Here is a 13,914-nt window from a genome sequence, read left to right as displayed (position 1 = left end):
CTCATGAAATGGATTGATGAATGGAAAGTGGATGTGCCTCGCGTGGTGAAGTGGATGTACCTGTACAGAAGTGACGTCGAACCCCTGGAAGGCGCGCGGTGTGTTGGTGGTGTTGCGGACTCGGCGCGGGAGTGATACAAACACTTTGATGACCCGCCGCCGCCGCCGTCGCTGTGCATATGCTGCGACGACTTTTCCAGGCCGACAGTCACGCCTCTCGTTTCTATATGTTCCATGGTAGAGTCTTGGCCAGGCTGCCTGCGACAACGACCTTCCTCAGCAAACACTGCGCCTCTCCCTCTTTGCTGCACCACGCGTCCCGCCGAGCCATCACCACCGCGTCCACCACTGCCACTACCACCCCGTCACTCTCTTCGAGATCACTCCGCCCCGGCGCATCGACAAGCAGCAGTTCCATAGCACCCTCACTTCTGTCACGCGCTAGAGATACATCCGTACAGCACAACCGCATCTCCCTGCAATCAATCTCTCGCCGATTCAGCAACATGGACCATGCTTCGCCCAAGCGCAAGCAGCCCCCGGCCGGCAATGACTCCTCGCGGCCCACGAAACAGGTCCGACGGCCTTCACAATCTCTGCAGATGGAGAATGGTGGGAAGAAGATCGAGAACGGCGTCACAGCTTCAGCAGCAGACACACCCAACGGGCACGTGTCTCCTCAGCACTCAGTCGATGAGGACGCCATGAGTGTGATACCAGCTTCCGGGCCAGATACTGCAGAATGGCAGGCCACAATCGAAAAAGTGGTCAGCAATGTCGTCAGCATTCACTTCTGCCAGACTTGCTCGTTCGACACAGACAGCGCCATCTCGAGCGAGGCCACTGGATTTGTTGTCGATGCAGAGCGCGGATACATTCTCACCAATCGTCACGTCGTCGGCGCTGGCCCGTTCTGGGGTTATGTCATATTCGATAACCACGAGGAGTGCGATGTATTTCCTGTCTATCGCGACCCAGTACACGATTTCGGCATCTTGCGCTTTGATCCCGAAAAGATTCGCTACATCAAGTTGAGCTCGCTGGAACTGAGGCCAGACCTCGCAAAAGTTGGCGCTGAGATCAGAGTTGTGGGTAACGATGCGGGAGAGAAACTGAGTATCTTGTCTGGAGTCATTTCTAGATTGGACAGGAATGCTCCCGAGTACGGCGAGGGCTACAGCGATTTCAACACAAACTACATTCAGGCCGCTGCTGCAGCAAGTGGAGGGTCTTCGGGATCGCCTGTGGTCAACATCGATGGACATGCAGTCGCGCTGCAGGCCGGTGGAAGATCGGACGGCGCCGCAACAGACTACTTTTTGCCTCTGGATCGACCGTTACGAGCGCTGCAGTGCATTCGAGAAGGAAAGCATGTGGATCGAGGGACAATTCAGACACAGTGGATACTGAAACCTTTCGATGAATGTCGAAGGCTTGGGCTCACTCCGGAGTGGGAAAGCAAGGTGCGAGCAGAGTTCCCGAAGGAGACGGGTATGCTCGTAGCAGAAGTCGTGCTGCCTAAGGGACCAGCAGATGGCAAGCTAGAGGAGGGCGATGTTCTGCTCAAAGTCAACGACAGTCTCCTCACGCAGTTCGTGAGGTTGGACGCCGTTCTTGACGACAGCGTTGGCGGCAAAGTCAAGTTATTGATTCAAAGAGGCGGCCAAGACATGGAAGTCGAGATTAACGTTGGTGATCTCCACCTCATTACTCCCGATCGCTTCGTATCAGTTGCCGGTGCTGCATTTCACAACTTGTCTTACCAGCAGGCGAGACTATACGCAATCGCGATAGAGGGCGCTGGCGTATACTGCTGCGAAGCTGCAGGCTCCTTCAGATTTGAAGGCTCTGAATACGGGTGGCTGATACAGTCTATTGACCACAAGCCCACGCCTGACCTGGACACTTTCGTCGAGGTCATGAAAGGGATCCCGGATCGCAGCAGAGTGGTAGTCACGTACAAGCATTTACGAGATATGCACACGCTAAACACGAGTATCATGTTTGTCGATCGGCATTGGAGCAAGAACATGCGCATGGCGGTCCGAAACGACGAGAGCGGCCTTTGGGACTTTACGGATCTGGCCGAACCTATACCACCTACAGCACCCGTCCCGAGAAAGGGCAACTTCATCACTATGGCCGGCGCGCAGCACAAGGCTGCTGTGGACATCATCAAGTCCTTCGTGCGGGTATCTGTCACTCTGCCGCTGAAGCTCGATGGCTTTCCGAAAGCTCGCAAGATTGGATTTGGTCTGGTCATTGATGCCGAGAAGGGTCTGGTCGTGATCTCACGAGCGATTGTGCCCTACGACATGTGCGACATTTCAGTCACCATCGCAGACTCGATCATCGTAGAGGGCAAAGTCGTTTTCCTACACCCGCTGCAAAACTACACGGTCATTCAATATGATCCGAAGCTCGTACAGGCGGATGTGCGAACTGCCAAATTGGCCACCGAGCAGATCAAGCAGGGAGAGTCGACGATATTCTTCGGCTTCAACCAGAACCTGCGGCCCGTCGTTGCGAAGACCACCGTGACGGACATCACGACTGTGGCTATTCCCGCAAGCGCCTCAACTCCTCGTTACCGTGCTGTCAATCTGGATGCGATCACTGTAGACACATCGCTCAGTGCGCAGTGCGGCAGCGGTGTCTTGATCAGCGAAGACGGCACTGTGCAGGCTCTTTGGCTCACATACCTTGGCGAGCGCACAGGCCACAGCGGCAAAGACATCGAGTACCATCTCGGTTTCTCTACGCCAGGTCTGCTCCCGGTGATCGACGAGGTGCGAACAGGCAAGAACCCACAACTCAACATTCTCAACCTCGAGACACAGACGATTCAAATGTCCCAAGCCCGCATTATGGGCGTGCCCGAAGAATGGATCGACCGCGTCGAACGCGAAGACCCCGAACGCCACCAGCTCTTCATGGTCCGCAAAGTCGACGCCGACGAATCAATCAAACCGGGCGAATCGTCCCTCCTCGAAGGCGACATCATCCTCACCCTCAACGATCAACTCATCACCCGCGTGACAAACATGGACCTAATGTACACCAACCCATCCCTCAAAGCCCTCATCATCCGCAAACAACAACAACTCTCCCTCACAATCCCCACAGTCCCCACCCAAGAACTCGAAACCCACCACATCCTCGTCTTCTGCGGCGCAGTCCTTCATCGTCCTCACCACGCCGTCCGCCAACAAATCTCAAAAATCCACTCCGACATCTACGTCTCTGCTCGATTCCGTGGCTCCCCATCATACGCCTACGGTCTCGCCCCAACGAATTTCATCCTCGCAGTCAACGCCACTCCAGTCAACACACTTCCAGAACTCCTCCAAGAAGTCAACAAAATCCCCGACAACACATATTTCCGTCTCAAAGTCATGACATTCGATAATGTCCCCTGGGTGGCGACGATGAAGAAGAACGAGCATTATTTCCCCACGATGGAATTCGTCAAGGATCCGAATGAGCGGGAAGGATGGAAGAGGATCATGTATGAGAATGGGAAGAAGAAGGTCGGAAAGGGGGAAATTTTGCCTGAGGTGCTCGAGGAAGGCATTGGTGCGGCAGAAGATATGGAAGAGGGGAGTTAAAGCTGATGATGTGGTTTGATGTGGAGACACACGTGACAAGGCTGTACAAAAGTGAAAAGAAGGTGATAGATGAGTAATTTTGGCAGTGCATAGATCAAACAGAATCTATCTCTGAGAAACCCATGACACTGCAACGATTGAACGTGCGCCACCCGTGAAGAGGCAGCGAAAGAAATTGAGAATCATGTCTCTCTGTTTCTATAGCTCTTACAAGTTTCGGCTGCAAGGTTACTCGTGTTGCCTTTGAAGATCTTAAACTTATGGAGGAAGGGGGTGTCGGGAGCAGGGGGAGGAAACCAACGACTGAATTCTCCAGTTCAATAACACATGTTGTTTTGGCATGGAATGCATATACGTTGGCTTCGAAGCTCAAGGGAGCACAGAGAAAACAGTCGAGAATTGCTCTCTCGCCGCGACCTTGATCATGCGACTATCCCGCTTCGCGAGACCGGGTGCCTTGGATACAATATTTGGAGAATCAGTCGGATTTCCTGTATTTCTAAAATTCCGCGGAAGGCTCATAGCGACCTGGTTGGACATTCGTTGGCGCGGTAAGCAGCACGAATGTCGGAGAAACAGCTTGATCTCCTGTCGCTCTGCCGTTCCACAAAAAGCTCATCGCGACCTGGTTGGACATTCGTTGGCGCGGTAAGCAGCACGAATGTCGGAGAAACAGCTTGATCTCCTGTCGCTCTGCCGTTCCACGGAAGCCTCATAGCGACCTGGTTGGACATTCGTTGGCGCGGTGAGCAGCACGAATATCGGAGAAACAGCTTGATCTCCTGTCGCTCTGCCGTTCTACGAAAAGCTCGCTACGGCCTAGATGGATACCGGGTGGCACTGTAACTACCTCCATGTCGGAGAAACGACCAGATCTTCTGTGTCTCTGGAATTCCGCGGAAGGCTCGCCACGGCCTAGATGGATACTGGGTGGCACTGTACCTACCTCCATGTCCGGAGAAACGACCAGAGTCACGCCAACCGCCAGGAAAGTGAGCACGAAAATTGATCGAGACGAAGATGTCATTAGGTTGAAATATCTTCACTTCAGGTATAAAATCGCTCAGTTTCCGGCATCAACACCACCCGTTCCTCCAACAGCCCCAGCGACGGCAGGAATCCGCCTCGCATCGCCGACACCCTTCTCCTCGCCAATATTCGCCGCGTGTGCCGCATCGTCGGGGCTTTTGGGCAGCAAGCGTCTGCGGATCCAAAACAAGCCAAGAGGAAAGAAAAATGCGAGCAGGACCGCCACAATGATCTCGATATCCTTCTCTCCGAGACCCTTCGAGTCGTTTTGTTGCGGTGTTTCCCCCCGTTGCGCTGGAAGGTCTGCGGCTGGCGGAGTCATGGCAGCTTGAGAATGTGTTAGCGTCGTTTGCATGATTTGTGTGCGAGACTCACCTGGCAGCGGAGCGGCGAATGCAAGCGCGGCACTGGCAAGAAGTGCGATGGTCTTCATTTTTGTGGTCTGATGGAGAAGCCGCGTCGAAGATGTGAATACCAGACAAGCTGTGTGATGTTGATGCTGAGTCTGGGAATGGAGGTGTTGATGTTGATGTCTGCGATGTCGAGAGAGAAAGTCAAGAAGGCGACGAGAAGAGCGCAATATAACGCAGTGGCAGTGCTCAGGTGGTTGTCAAGCAGGTGCATCGAAAGCAACTGCTTGCCCTCTTTATGAGGTAAGAATCAGTCACAAATGAGCAAGAACATTGCACCCAAGTGGAAGTAAGTAACAAGTGAGGAAAGAAATGGCAAGCGCGTTGTTGAGAAACAGGTTTGCGTCGGCATCACCTACGGATGCATGCATGCCCTCACTTCCACTTTCCACCCTATCTCTCTATCTAGAAAACTGTCGCTCGACGTTTACAAATGCGCTATGGGTTCTGCTAAATGGTGGTGGTGGTAGTAGGTCAATCAATCAATGGGTAGATGAACAGGCAAGCCAGCCAGCATTCCTTCTCCGCATAAATTCCAGCTTCGGAGCGCCTGCCCATCGAAGACATTCAATGTAATTGCGGGGAAGGATAGCAGATCGTTGCCCTGGTCTCTCTCAGTCGCGTCGTAACGGCGTCGTCGTCACTGCTTCAAGTTCTCTTCAGTCGCCGCTCAAAAGCCAGTAGGGACAGGAGCGGCAGTGGCAGTTGGGGTAGGAGCCGAGTAGACCGGATCCTGGACACCCCAGTGAGGCTTGAAGCCGCCGTGACGAGCACCGCCGAATTGCTTAGCTTGAGGTTCTTGAGGCTCGTCGTAGGAAGACCAGGAGCCACCGGTTGGGGCGGGGAGGCCGCTGCTGGCTGTGCCGGTTGGGAGAGCGAAGCCTTGACGCTTGACCATTTGCTCGTCGCGTTGCTTGACGAAGACGCCGGGCTTCCAGGGGTCTTGACGCTTCTTGTGTTGCGGGTGTGCGTCGCGCTTGGCAACGTTGTTGTTGTTCTCTGTTGTGTCAAGAGATGGAACTCCTGTTGGCAGTGGGAGGCTAGTTGGGAAGGCAGTGCCTGTGGGGAGGACGGCGGGTTGTGTGCCGGTAGGAGCTGGCCATTGGGTTGGGAATACGCCTTCGTTTGGACCAGGTGAGAGGTTGGGGAATTGTGGTGCTGATGGCTCGTTCTCGCTCTGTCGAGCGACCTTCATCCACGAGGGGAGGTGAAATGGCAGAGCAGCGGCGGAGGTGGCGAACAGCGCAAGCGAGGCCGCGCTCAATGTGTTGATTTGAACCATCTTGGGAGAGAGTGTGTGGGTTTGCTTCCGGCCTTGCGTAGCGAGTGACAAGGTTCAAAGGAGTGTCGTCGACCAGGACGATGTAAATTCGATGGTCTATTAGATGGGCGTGCTGGACGCTGAGAAACGAAGAGAAGGTGAATTGGGTGTTTGCGAAAAGAAAACCAGGTCGACGCTCTGTCCCTCGTGCGTGAGAGTAAAGTAGCGTCCCTGACTCCATAGAGTCCGGCCGTTCAACGTGATGATCTTGCATAGTCTAAACCTACCTTGCCTTCGCCTCGTGAGAAACGACAGCGATGTGGTTCGCACCACGGACATTCCAGACGGGGCTCGACGAGTGACGGTGAAGACGAGCCATAGTCTAATGCTTGAGATAAATGGACGCCGAGAGGTGATAGGCTAGGTGACTTGGTCGATCGCGCAATGTTGAGACATGCCATTCAGGTACTGTCGCGCCAGTGTGCGGAATCATATCGGTCCCTGGGACAGTCATCGTCACTGTCCATAGCTACACCTCGTAGATTGCGATAGAAGTCCGCTCTCATTCGCAGGCGCATTGTGACATTGGAACTTATACTGATCCCTGTCTGAAGCACGGATGTGTAGTGCTGTTCTGTGGGCGACGGCTTCGGGAGAAGTCTGGAGATAACAGGGTCAGCGCGAACAAGGCCCACAGCCAATCAATGGAGAAATTGTGCGATTGCTTCTACCAAACGTTACCAGTAAAAGCCGATCGCTCTCATCGCATTCGAATCAAGCCGCATAGCGATAGGCACCGCCGCGCAAGCGAAGGTGAAGTTGAGAGTCGGTCAAAAAGCAACAGCAGGGATCCTACTTCGACCCGCTTTTGATGCTTCTCGCCCGTGGGAAAAGATCGCTTTCCGTCGAACAGCAGACAAGAATCCGGAGACGTTCCCGGCGCAAGCTGAAACGCAGTCGTCGCGTCTCCTTGCTGCCAAATGATGACATTTCGCGATTGGGCCTTGCTCCCAAAGCCGGCCTCGCGGCCGCATCGACATCAGGGAAGAATGTGTGCTGAACATGCGCCGTCCTGGCTAGTACCTCGTTTCGCTCTCTACCAGAAACGAAAGAGCGATCTGCAATACTGAATATGGTCAAATCTCCATTGACGGTGAGCACCACTGCTTTCACCGTGGTGTGCGCCAAGCTCACTCCTGTATCGAGTCGCGACCAGCGTGCGAATAGTTAAAGGAGGGATGCTTGCGTTCTTCGCTGTCCGGGCGGTCGTTGGTGTTCCAGTCAAAAACACCGAGAGTCTGGGATTTGAACATCGATCCGTTTCACTCGAGGCAGGATTTCTCGTACTGCTTACTCTCCAGATCTTTCAGACCAAGAACAGAGCTGTGCGCTGCGAGTTGCGCTGACAAGATGTAAGTACTCCTTCCAGTCAGTGTCGAAATCTGTATGCCGTGAAAAGGCTGTCATAAAATATGTCTCATTGACTTCGTAGAAATGCCTTATGTACAATACATAGTAATAACATCGCTCCAAGGAACGCTTCGCTATTGCTGAAATAGTTGATGTGCCCGCTGCATCATCTAAACCGGATATCATTACACGCAGCCAAGAATGGCCTCTAAAATCCTTTGAAAGGATCCATTCCGTCCTCATCAAAGACGTATCCCGCCCGTCGCTTGTCGACAGTGGACTGGGACAGATTACTGCTTCGGCGAGGACGACGCGCGCCACCGATGACTGGAGGTGGTGCAGGCACATAGAGGACGCCATCGCGAACGTTGGGGTCGACAAATGCCTCCATACGAACTGTTCCCACTGCCTCGAAGAAGTTCTGATGAACCGGGCTAGCAAACGACTCTCGACGACTGCCGCTCTTGGTGGACATGCTGGGCCGGAAAGATGAGCCATTCGTTGAGCGGTAGTAGTTCCCGGACGAGGCGGAGGATGGCACGCCTCCAGAAGAAATGCTTCGAAAGCCAGGATTAGTATTGCTGCGGTTTCTCTGGTGGCGGGTAGTGCTGATATACAAGCGCGGAACTGCTGGGAAGTCGGCGCTTCCTGGTTCGAGACCGACGCCCGCGAGGTCGGAAGAGTAGGTTTCATCGGGATGAGATTGAACCTTGTGAAGTTCTGCCTTTTTGCCTTTTGTGATACGAATGGAGTCTCGGACATTTGACCTGCCAATCGATGGCGAACGATGTCGTTTAATATCGACACCATCAGCTTCTGCATGCGGCGTTGGTGGAATAGGGAGCGCAGGCGTGGGCATCGGCGGGATCTGATTTGGAAGTGTTGATTCGCGAGCCAGGAACGTTAGAGCTGCCATCCACAAGCCGTGGCGTTCTTCAGTGGTAGCAGTGAATTTTAGCGCGCGTTGTGGCGTAAGGATCAGAATGGATCGCCCCCACGCGGACGGCAGCTCTGCATTCTTGGGCAGGGGCGTGCGATCTTGCACATCCAGGACAGATGTGATGGTCACTGTGTTGGTCAGTAAATCGTGCCCACGCTGTTCGAAGCCTGAAGTACTCACATTTGCGTCCGCGCTTGCCCAGCAACGCAGTGCCCGAGCTGGGCTGCTTAGTGTCCCACATGATGGTGCGCTCGTAAGGCGATAGCCAGACCCAGCGTTTGTGTCTGGTGCCATGAGCTGTCACATTCACAATGCCATTCTCGGAGGCGACAGGCATTTCGGAGGTATCGTCCCCCATACCGAAAGACTTTCGCTTGCGAATGTATTTCCACATCCACTCGCCCACCATCGTCGCAGCAATCGCATCCACAAGGTTCGTTTCCTCTCCTCCCTGACTAGACTCCCCTGGCGAGCTCCGTAGATCGACGGACCCTTTCACGTGCGGATATTCACGAACTGGTGAAGGTAGCTCTGGAATCGGGAATTTTGTCGGCGCAGGACTGTCGAAAGCCATCGACTGCACGGGAGTCAACTGCGGCGATCGTCTGCTACGACGATGGCCTTTGGTTGGCGAGGTTCTGCCATGTCTGTTCCTAATGATCGCAGCAGACTGAACTTTGCGCAAGCTTGCCTGTCGCGCATGCGACCTCCCCGTTCGCCCAGTTCGGGTTCCGAATCCATCGTGTGGTGTTGGGCTCTGAGACCCCTCGCTCTGGGGCTTTGGCCGCGAGCTAGATCGCAATGGGATGGGATACGGAGGTAGTGGGTCGCTTTGGTACGCACTCTGACTGCTAGAAGCCATGCTTGTAAAGCTAGGACTTCGCGGGGACCTGCCGAGCCTGGCCTGGGGTTGCTGCGTGTGTCTGCGTGATGAAGTCGCGCGGCTGCTGGATATCGAAGGAGCAGGTGCTGCGGCGTGCGAATCTGATGTACCGGGACGACGTTCTGGTGAGATCTCCTTGTCTTCTGGAACAGCCTTCGGAGGATCGGACAGTCCAAATCGTCCAAGAGGTGGTCGACTAGTGACCGGCATCGAAGCAATCAGATCTGCAGGATCATGATCCTCGACAGGATCCTCATAATCGCTTTGCTCAGACGACTCGGGTTCTTGTCCACCCATGTAATCGGTCTTCGGCTGCGTCACGCCGTACTGGGAGGATCGATTGAGGGGCCCGTTGCTCTGGAAGGTCTCGTTAACTGGCAACGGCGGTGACAGAACCGGTCGTGGCAGCGGTAGCGCTTTCAATGGGTAGTGACGAAGATCTCGAGCTCCATTATTCCTAGCCATATCCGGGCTGGAGTCAGTGGGAGATTGCAGAGGTGGCGACGCTGGGATTGAGATGGCGGGAGGCCTGTTGAACGACGCTCGCTTGGTTAATACACTAGAAGCGCTGATCCGTTTCGACTGTGGCCGCGAATTTTCCTGGAATGACGGGCTCGGTAGCAAAGATGAAGGCAGTAAGTGAGGTGGCAGTTTCACAGGACGCTGGTCAATGCGAATCTCCTCTGTCTGCATACAGGCATCTCGGCTTGGCCATCCCATATTCGCCTGAGCGGTGGCATTCTTCGTGCCCGGGGGCAACGCATACGGGCGAGGAGAGGAGGGCCGTGAGCTTGGCGGGTGAATCGCAATAGATGGCACAAAGGAAGGCGGAGAAAGAGAATCGCGCTTCGGGTTGTGACCACTTCTCGGAGGTTCTTGTTCCACGGGGTCAGTCTGCGTCGATGCTGTGCTATACTCCAGTACAACAGTAAGCTCTGGTTTGTGGTGTACCCAAGTCCCGCCCACATCAACGACAGGAGTTTCCGGTGGGCTGATCGGCTTGTGTGAGAGCGTCGGCTGCGGTTGCTGCAGCGAAGCATTGACATCGATGGCTGGAGGTGGTTGCTGTCGCATCTCGTCCTCTAAATTTTCATTCGCAATGTCATCTCCAGGTCGTGTAACCTCAACGCGTGGTGGCGAGACGGGAGGCGACGGCTGGTAACCAGCGTCCACATATGTTGCACGAACATCGGGTACTGGCGTGTGAAATGCAGCTGGTGGCGGCGTGGTTGCGCGGTCCTGGTACTGCTTAGTCGGCTGCCGCTGGCCTTCCGACTCAACTTCCAATTTCGGGAAGTTCTTTGCAGATGGCGACTCTAACGAGTCAGTTGTTAAGCCTACGACGCGCTTGGCTTTCGCGTCTAGCTCTACATTTGCAGAATTTGACCGAGCTGCAGCCTCATGTTTCATCTGCGCTGCGCTCTCCGGGGTATCGTCGCCATTGACGGAATCCTCGTTGTCGTACTCGTCCAGCTCATCGATGTCCAATTCGTCGGCCAGAGTATTGCCGGGTCGAAAGTATAGATCCGGAGTTGCCGCGGTCGTCCTTGACACGACTGAGCTCCGCATGTGGCGATGTACGAAGCTGATACTGCTCATATTCCGCCTGTGTTTCTTCGGACTCGCCGATGGAGTGGCAGAGTATATGCTGCCAGTATCGCTCTCGTTGCCGAATCCACTGTCCTTGAAAGTGCTGTCGTCGGTTGCCGCATCGGATTGCGTCTGACTTTGCTGAGCGTTCATTTCGTCCACAACCGCGCGAAGTCGAGTTTCAGTAACATGGATCCTCCGCTCCAGCTGACGACGCTCGCTATCCCACGCCTCTTTGTCGTTCTCCCATATGTTTTGGGTGCGCTCTGCGTCCTCATCTTGCTGCCGCGTCTTCTTCTGAGCGAGCTCAAATTTGGCACGCAACTCTTCGAGGGTCGCTCTTGCCTCATCTCGTTCTCGCACAAGATCCTCGACCGCCTCATAGGTGCCCTGTTCAATTTGCTGCACCTGCTGCTTTGCCTTGCGAACCTCGCGCGCACTTTCTGAGAGCTGTCCGTTGAGAGCGTCGTTTTCGTTTTTGGCCAAGGACAAGTTCACTTCCAGGTTCTCTACGAGGTTGTTCTTCGAGTCGAGCTCTCGTCGTAGCTTGAGGATTTCGGACACCAACGATGCATGCAACGTTGGCGTGAAACGCCGAGGGTCCATGTTTGAGTAGCGGCCATCTCGCGCCTGCTCTTGTGTTTCTCTGGCATCTGAAGGAAGTGGAGGTGGAGGAGACGGCGAGGCCTCTCTCGACGATGCGGCCGTCGCGCGTGACGACCTCTTTGATCGGAGGAATCCCGTGGTCTCGTATGGTGTGTCGGCCGGCGACGGCAGCCCTTTGGCGCCCATGTACTGAGAATACTCGCTGAAATAATCGGCCATGTCAATGTGCTGGTGGTAAATAGTGGCTTAAGAATGCGCAAGCACCCGTGAAAAACACCACGCTGATTCCCAATGCATGTGTCTACAAAGTGCGGGGGGTCAACTGAAGTGAAGTCAGTCCGGTGAGCTCTGCAGCGCAGATGATGGGCAATGTCTTAGGCGAGCCGGAAGTCACGTACGGACAAGGAAGCGTATGCCATGGCAGTGTGCTCACTACGATGGAGGTGTGAGCATTATTGTACAAGACGCTTATCGTGTGGCTCGACGAGGCGTGCTGGCATGCGGTAGAGACAGGTGATGAGGTGGAGTGTCAAGGAGAAGGATGGTCGACCTCGAACCCAGGAATGACCTGGACCAGGTGGAAGGGTAGGTCGTGTACTCGTGGAGAGGTAGCCCTTCTGGCAACGCATTGACTTTCCGGCTAGCCCTGCTATGCAATGGCCACTTATTTGGCGGCCGTCCCGTGCGATCCTGGCTCCCGCCAAGTTATACACAGGCAATGGAAAGCCTATCAAGGCACGAATCGGCGTTCAATATGCAACAGCACACATGTGTCTCATCGGCTGCTTCTGGCGCGGGCGGTACTGGATGCGGGCGCACAGCAGCTCCGTGGGCGCGCGGGCGATCGGGGTAGCATGTGAAGCCGACGTTTCCATATGGTCCCAAGCGGCGGAAGAGTGCATGGAAGCGATGTCCAGCGGGGGCTTGCAGCAGATCGCAGTGGTGCTGCAAGCTTGCAGCAACGTGCTGGGATGCATGAGAGATGCTCGTGCCAGGCCTCCTGAGCGAGCAGATCGATGCCGAAATTGGGCACGTATCGAGAGTCGTCTGCTCGTTTCAGCGTCCGACGTTCATGGATGTCTTCGTTCGTAGTGATGCACTCTGGCACGCCGCAGCAGTGCTCACTTCACACACCCCTCCATGCCCTCACGCCCACCCGTCTGGTTGAGGAGCGACGGGCAAAATTAAACTCGGCCACTGAAACCGCAGTGAAGACACCGAGGGAGCTACGTGCAGACGGAACCAATCTCCTGGCACGCTTCGCTCCTCTAGCGAGCTGTCGGTTGAAGAGTAGTGGCGCTCCGCCCTGCAGTAGTCCGTCAGATCCGTGTGTCGCCTTTGTTCCGCCGGCGCCATTACCGCTCTGCCACAGTGCCACAAGCGCTCCAAGGCAGATGTTCAGCCAACGGGCCGCGACGCAGTCCGCCGTGTTCCATACGAGACCTTCCAGAGCCACGGCAGAGGGGAGGCGTGAATGGGGCCGGTGATGCGCTGGGCAATAGATACATAAAACATCGTCGGCCAGCTCATCACGATGTTGGCGATTTGGCGAGATGAAAGAGGTCCCGCAGGCTGTGATGTCGTGCGGGACAATTTGCAAAGTCTGCAGAAGGGTGGGTGGCGCTGTGATGGCCCTCGCACCAACGCGTCACAAACGGCGAATGAAAGTCTGCCGAGGGCTCGCTGAGCGCTACGGAAGTTCCACTCAAGCCTGCTGGTGTGGTCGTCGCTGCTCCATCCAGTCCTCGCATCGCCAACGCCTTGATGACTGTTGGTGTGTTGCTGCACCTCCTCCATACAGATCTGCGCCGCCACACCTGCTGCATCACGGCACAGCACAGCACAGCACAGCACAGCCAACACTCGCCATGGCAGCTCCAAGTTGGCGAATGTACGAGGCTGCAGATGAGCAAGCGATCGGCCACAGCCAACAGCCCATGTGCCGCAGGGGTAGTTCTAGCCGCGGTCTAGGTTAGCTTCCGCCGGTATTTGTCTCTGGCTCCAAGCCTAAACCAGGGCTCCTCCGGCTGGCATCGAAGTATACTGCAGTGGACAGCACAGAAGAGGGTTCGCTGCTACTGCACACCTGCACGATGGCCGACTTCCTACAGGCCCCGCAAGGAAAGCTGCAGACACCGTCGTTCTCGAACAGATCTGACCTTCTGCCGTTACACGTA

General features: G+C 55.2%; 4 protein-coding genes across 4 annotated transcripts; 1 reads left to right on the top strand and 3 right to left on the bottom strand.

The window, feature by feature from the left end:
* Nucleotides 1-506: 506 nt before the first annotated feature.
* On the top strand, nt 507-3,608 carry RHO25_012142 (uncharacterized protein; the record flags this gene model as incomplete). The annotated part of the gene is made up of 1 exon (XM_023603545.2): nt 507-3,608. One exon carries the CDS (start codon nt 507-509, stop codon nt 3,606-3,608), a length of 3,102 nt encoding a protein of 1,033 aa, XP_023454188.2.
* Nucleotides 3,609-4,671: 1,063 nt separating this feature from the next.
* On the bottom strand, nt 4,672-5,070 carry RHO25_012141 (uncharacterized protein; the record flags this gene model as incomplete). Its single annotated transcript, XM_065603490.1, has 2 exons — nt 4,672-4,964; nt 5,013-5,070. 2 exons carry the CDS (start codon nt 5,068-5,070, stop codon nt 4,672-4,674), a joined length of 351 nt encoding a protein of 116 aa, XP_065459562.1.
* Nucleotides 5,071-5,717: 647 nt separating this feature from the next.
* RHO25_012140 (uncharacterized protein) lies at nt 5,718-6,329 on the bottom strand (the record flags this gene model as incomplete). The annotated part of the gene is made up of 1 exon (XM_023603544.2): nt 5,718-6,329. The coding sequence occupies one exon, from the start codon at nt 6,327-6,329 to the stop codon at nt 5,718-5,720; it is 612 nt and encodes a 203-aa protein (XP_023454387.1).
* A 1,597-nt stretch (nt 6,330-7,926) lies between these two features.
* Nucleotides 7,927-11,956, bottom strand: RHO25_012139 (uncharacterized protein; the record flags this gene model as incomplete). The annotated part of the gene is made up of 2 exons (XM_023603543.2): nt 7,927-8,786; nt 8,839-11,956. 2 exons carry the CDS (start codon nt 11,954-11,956, stop codon nt 7,927-7,929), a joined length of 3,978 nt encoding a protein of 1,325 aa, XP_023454386.1.
* Between the last annotated feature and the right edge of the window lie 1,958 nt (nt 11,957-13,914).

The sequence above is a fragment of the Cercospora beticola genome, chromosome 8 (genome assembly GCF_033473495.1).
Source record: "Cercospora beticola chromosome 8, complete sequence".
NCBI classification, from domain to species: Eukaryota; Fungi; Ascomycota; class Dothideomycetes; order Mycosphaerellales; family Mycosphaerellaceae; genus Cercospora; species Cercospora beticola.
The sequence above is the reverse complement of the archived record's forward strand: the minus strand, read 5'-3'. Positions and strand labels throughout refer to the sequence as shown.